The 6,235-nt window shown below is 39.9% G+C and overlaps 1 protein-coding gene across 2 annotated transcripts in view; it reads right to left on the bottom strand.

Moving 5' to 3' along the window:
• Positions 1–1,228: 1,228 nt before the first annotated feature.
• The window catches only part of LOC108365850 (homeobox protein 5-like), a 76,504-nt gene continuing 71,497 nt past the window's right edge, over positions 1,229–6,235 (bottom strand). For both annotated transcript variants that reach the window (XM_017620037.1, XM_017620038.1), the window contains one exon: positions 1,229–3,407. In XM_017620037.1, coding sequence (XP_017475526.1) covers positions 1,480–3,407 — 1,928 coding nt within the window. In that variant the 3' untranslated portion in view covers positions 1,229–1,479. The remainder of the gene's footprint in view (positions 3,408–6,235) is intronic.

The raw sequence follows: 6,235 nt of genomic DNA, 5'->3' as shown, positions 1-6,235 counted from the left end.
ATGTTTTTAGAATTATAGGCATTTCTTGTGCCAAATTTAAAAAAAAGTATTAAGTTCAAATGGTAAATGAATGATGTTTTCGTCAATAAATAAAAAAATAAAAATATGCTGAATAACTACGAAATGAAAAAAAAATCGTATGCATTTTAACAATGTTAAATATTTGAATTAACAAAGTAAAATTGAAACTACATTTGTTAGATAGCTTTTATGTACAGGTGTGCATTTATTTTTGTGAAGAAAAACTTTATGAGATGCAATACATATAATAATATTCGCATTGTTCCTTAAGAATGTTGTTGTAAATCGTTAAACATGAAAACAATTTTGAAATAAAATTTTTCGTTCTCAACAAATATACGTAAATTAGCAAAACTGGAGTGAAATTTTAAAAAAAATTTTACAAAAAAACAAAATTAAATTTTTTTTTAATTTTTCCAATTTTTATTCTCGTCTAAAAAACGGTGCTACTTTAGAACGTAACGATTATGTTATTTTACTTCTGAATAATTACTTATGACCTTTTTTTAATTTACAGATATTTCTAAAATTTTTAAATTTAATAACTTTCATATTGTGAACTTGGAAAACTGAAGAAAAAAAGCGAAAATAAAAATGAGAACAGCGCGCGCAAAAAATCACAGCAATAAATCAGTACATTTTTTTAAAAATTCCGCTCCATTTTTGTTTGAACATCAGCAGCTTTTCAATAAAAAAAGAGATTGCTTTCTGTCGACACAACGACTTCTTACTCCTCTCTGGTACGGTATCAAGTCAAGTTCAGATGGGCGCAACAGCGTGAACGAACGCACTGCACACGAGCGTATATTTGTACTTATATACAAAACGCCCGAGCGGCCAAACACGCGCGCGCGCGCGTCAGCATTCGCTCCGCAGCAAGTTTACTCAACTTTAAACTTATATACGGCCTGAGCGACGCCGACTGCGCAGCACCTTCGGGGTAAAGTCGCGTGTTCGTATATACGAAGTTGAAGATGAAAATTAAGCGAACATTAATTACACTTCATTTTCGCCTTCAACTTCGTGTATACGAACACGCGATTCAACCACGAGGGTACTGCGCAGTCGGCGTCGCCCAGTCCTGCTTATATACATATGTAGGAGTATATACAAAGATGTATGTACATATGTATACTCCTACACAAATGTAATTAGTTTGTAATAAACGAAACAGTAGATACTTGTAGAAAAAAAATAAATTTTTAGTTACAAGTTCAATCTGTAAAAATTTCACGACACTTACTCAAAAGTTACAATATTTGTATAAAAAATCACACAGCGTGCTTAATTCACGCTCCCACTCACTCGTTCAGTCACTCACTTACTCACTAAGTCATTCTCCCACACTCGCATTCGCTCACAACACACCGCCGCTGACAAGCCGAGGTTCTCTTCCCCACCTCGCTTCCACCCATTCGGCGGCAGCCATGTACTCGAATGCCTCCGCGTCGGTACTTCTCAGTACGTCGTCGGCCGCATTTCTTTCCGCACTTTCCACAACATCAGCTCCAGACAGGCACGCGAGTCCTCGAAACTGCTGTGCCCCGCATCGCCACATTGAATGTCGCGATTCAGACACGCCTTTGTCAGGTTCTTGAGCGCGCGGCGGTATGGAAAGCCGCTTGAATGTGGGAATGCGATCGAGGTGTCGATGATCGTTTTATGCACGATCCGCAGCACGCGCAGATCATTGTCCAGCCCATGGCCGATGAGTATGGTGTCGGCGTCGATTAGCTGTAACAGATCACGTTGCACTTCGGCTAACATCTTTACGTCCTTATTCGAGTGTGTACAGAGATCCTTTTCGGTGATGCCGGAGAAACGTGTATTGTAATCGACAATTTCAGCTTCCGGCCGCACAAAATGCTCATAGATAAGCTGGCCATCGTAGCCCACCACCGTCACTTTGGTCACTTCCAGACCACGGCCTGTGAAAGACATTTCACAGTCGAGCGCATAAACCTTAGGCGTGTCAGATTTATCATCACAACGCGGGCGTGTGTGCACAAAATCGGTGTAGGGACCATTGATTCCGACCACAGCGCCGGTCCACACGTGCAAAGGATTGCGCGAGCAACCCTCGGTTTCCTTGGTGCCTGTACAGCAGGTGTACTGCGTGGTGTAGCCTTTACTGCCTGTATACAGGTTGTACAGCTTGCCCCAATGGAAGGTGCAGCTCTCGTAGCTGAGGTACTCGCCTGACTCGGTGACGTGGAAGGTGCGCATACAACGCACGCATTGCTTCTCCAGCGATTGATCGTACTGCGAGAATATCTGGTAGCTGCCGTCTGGCGTGAAACAAGCCGTTGTGGTGGCGGGTTCATCCTCACCAGCTTCGCTTGAGTCCGAATCCATTGAAGGTGGGCTGGAATCCCCCGAACCCTGACCGGAGTCGGCCGAGTTGTCGCTGCCGAGTGTCCATTGTGCTTCGACGCTGCTGCTGGTAGTGTTGAAGGATGTGGTGTAACTGCTGCTGGTGTTGGAGATGCGCAACTGCAGGCCATCGGTTGTATTAACGATGTCCGTCTTAGTTGAAAGGTGGTGTGTGTGTACGCCGGAGGGGCGTGGCAGACATTTGTAGATCTCGATGCAACCCTCGTGTATGGCGCTCTCAACCGGGTAGCCATAGACGCGCAACAAATTCGGATCGATGATATAGCGCCGCAATTGTTGCACCAACTCGGCCTCCGACATATTCAACTTGGTGTGCTGACGCAGTGGCGGGGCAAGCGCGCGTGCAATTTTGCGGAAACTCTCCGTATTGCGCTTGCTGGCGGTAGGTGAGGCAGTGGGCGAGCAATTCGCCGAATTGGTGGGCGAACTCGAGGCAGATGATGTGCTCGACGACATCGATGATGACGATGACGATGAGAGTGAGTATGTGGATGAAGCCAACGAGAGTGCACTGCACACTGAAGAGTTGGACGGTGAGTTGGTGAGCGCATGCGCGCTACTATTGGGCATTGCAATATTGCTACTGCTGTTCACGCTATTGCCGGCATTGCTGTTGTTGTGCTGGTTGACCGCCTTCAATGCAGCAGCTTTGGTGCATTGCTTACGCAAATTGACGCTAGTCGTCTTAGCCGACTGTTGTTGCTGCTGTTGCGGCTGGTGCTGTGCAGGACGTCGATTTTCTTTGCTATCCTCGTCGACGTCCATAGGAATGGGCTGAAGTTGGGCGCCAGTTTGTTCGTCGTGATGCTTGCGGCGACGTTGCTGACGATTTCTGCGTGCCTTGCCAGATTTCTTGTCGGGCTGCGACATGACATTGTAGACGGCGCTCAAATCTTCATTGCTCGAGCTGGAGTTGAGGTCGTCGCTGGCAGCAGCATCGCTAGAGGTGCTGTTACGATGAGCTGGGTTGTGGCGTGCTGCCAACAAGTTTTCTGTAAGAAGAAGAAGAAAATAAGATCTTATTAGTTTAAGATCACCAGGGCGAAAAGCGAATTACAAGCGTGTAAAGTTTAAAACAAGGCGGTTGAAGATTTCGGCGGGTTAAACAAATTTTTACAAATCAAAAATTCGAAGCGCATGTCATGCGGCCTTGTATGAGGGCACGTGGAGTTGGTGGTTTTGCAAACACTAAAGCTCAGACTGATTTGTATTCAACTAGACCTAAAAACTAATCACTGACACGTGTACGAGCTTGCGGCCGCATAGTCGGCGCTTTAAGCTTACCTCATATATTGCTGGCATAAATCATAAACTTCATAAAAAGTAAACTTAATCCGTAAATAAAATCTTTGCTTCCGCATACAAATTATGACAATTGCAGCTGTCGTCGTCGTTCATTTGCGGTGTAACAAAAGTAAATTTGTACGCATTGCTCTGTGTGTGCCTGTGTGTGTGGCTTGTCCACCGACCAAGGGAACAGGCAATCAGCCAACTTAACTTGGCAAATGTTTGTTTGCACATAGTTACTATGAAAATAAATACAGAATTTATTTAAATTTAATTTTATTCCTTGATAGAATTTTTGCAAGTTACGCGCAGGGTTGCCAAGTGCTACTTATTTACTACGGTCCAAAAGAAGAAACGATAACCTTAATTTAGTTGAAGAATGACTACATGAAAAGTTATGGCTTTGATATTCAAAAAATACGAGCAGAGTTGCCATACATATAAAATTTGATCAAAAAATAAAAAAAAACTATGCCTGCATACATATTTATGTCCTATGTACATATGTACACACCAGTATTAAGATAAATGTTAAGCTATTACGAGTACCCCATGACAACTTAAAGGTAATGTTGCCACCTGGTTTTCGAAAGTGTTGCTTTATTTCGATAATTAAGAAATCCGGCTTGACACCATGTTGCTTCATGACTTTGACTTATAGTAACAAATGTTCATGAATAGAGTTCCGATAATTACATAAATTTTATTAAATAGAGTTGCCACATGTTTTCATAATAAAAAATTCTAAAAATACTTTAAAGCTTTCCAGCAAAAAACTTTTTTATAAACTTAACATCAACTTTAAAACCATTAGTAAAAATTTCCCAAATTTCGCATGACAGTGTAAAAGTCTTTGTGCTCAATCTAAGCTCTTTTCCAACTGAATACCCCTGACTGTTCGCAAATCAAGCATTTTGCATGCCGTGAATGTAATTATCCAGTACAAATCTTGTTTTCGACACTTTATAGCCGCACCGCTTAAGCCATATCAAGTCAATCGCTCTCAAATACTTTTACCCACAAATCAAATAACTCAGCAAGTTTAAATCGAATATAATTCTTTCCCTTCATACATTCGCCAACACACAAACACGCCTTTGCATACTTAATCATCACTCGCCTATGCGAACTTGCATTTGCCTTACACGAATAAATTTTATTACTTAATTTTTTTTTTTACGAGTTTGTAGATGTATATAAATATACTTTTTCCACCCACATAATCAGCAAGAGCGTAAGCAATAGAGGAAATTTTTATTTCCTCATTTATAATCGACACAGGCATGCGGCAGGGCGTATACGCAACATCTGGCGCGGTAAACAATATTCGAGCGCACACACAAAATACCCAGTGGGAAAATGTGACGTATAGTAATCGAAAAAATAATCAGTAAAACAACCCTTTCCACATTCGAAAATGCATGTTTTTCCACAGGGCAATGTCCTAAGAAAAGTGGGGCATTCAATTTTGCATTACCTAGTATCGAGAAATGAATGTGTTTTAATATGAAATTATTGGAACTTTTTGTATATATTAGAATGCTGAATACATAGTTAGCAGTAATATTATCGAGAACGCATAAGAAATACATTATATTATTTATCAGGCATTTAATGCATTACTACTTTTCCGACTGGGTACTTATAAGCATACATACATACTATGTGCAATCTATGTATGTACATATATCTATGCACATACTTGCGTTATAAAACGCATTCAAGCATTACTTTATTGCAATCGCATAGAAGAGGCGTGTTTCTATATGCAAATATGTTCCCATATGTATTATTAAATAAGTAAGATACATATATCATTTTCGTATGCGGAAAGGCATTAAGATTTAAGAAATGCAAAGGAAGTAAAATTTGTTTTTGATTTTATTTATTTAAATTTTATTGGGCACTTATTACGCGCAGCAATAAATCAAATGCCCAGACATATGTATGCACGTACAATACATACATATGTACATATGTAACCAATCAAATATGTACGTGCAAATGTAGCAATGCATGTTTCATATTACTTTGCGCATAAATCTTATGCTTATATACATACATGTACATATACAATATGTAAGAATATACATGTGTATGTATGTATATAAGCTCACGTAAACATCTTGTTTTTGAATTTTTTAATTTTGCCACGTGCATCCATACACTAACAAGGAAGAAATTTGTAAAGGTTGCGGCATGTGCGCGTACGTGATCGACAAATCGAAAGAAGTAAAGCTGACTAAAAGGTGAAAAATGAAATAAAAAGTAAAGTAAATAAAAACAATCAAAATTATGCTTACATTTGCGCGCATGTTTGTGCTGCTATTTGAATTTCAAGTGCAAAAATGTTGTTCGGGTATATTTATTGTTTTTTTATTTGTCTTGAAAAAAAGCGGATGTTGCTTCTTGGACAAAATTGTGTAAACTTTAAAATCGCAAGTAAAAATGAAATGATATATATTTTTTGTCGAATGTTTTTTTTTGATGCAGTAAAACAAAAAATATGCATTCGTGTACTCTGATTTACAAT

This window comes from Rhagoletis zephyria, unplaced genomic scaffold (genome assembly GCF_001687245.7).
Source record: "Rhagoletis zephyria isolate East Lansing unplaced genomic scaffold, Rhagoletis_zephyria_1.1 Rzeph_scaffold_02021, whole genome shotgun sequence".
Taxonomy (NCBI): Eukaryota; Metazoa; Arthropoda; class Insecta; order Diptera; family Tephritidae; genus Rhagoletis; species Rhagoletis zephyria.
Note: the sequence above shows the minus strand (reverse complement) of the source record. Positions and strands in the feature narration are given on the sequence as shown.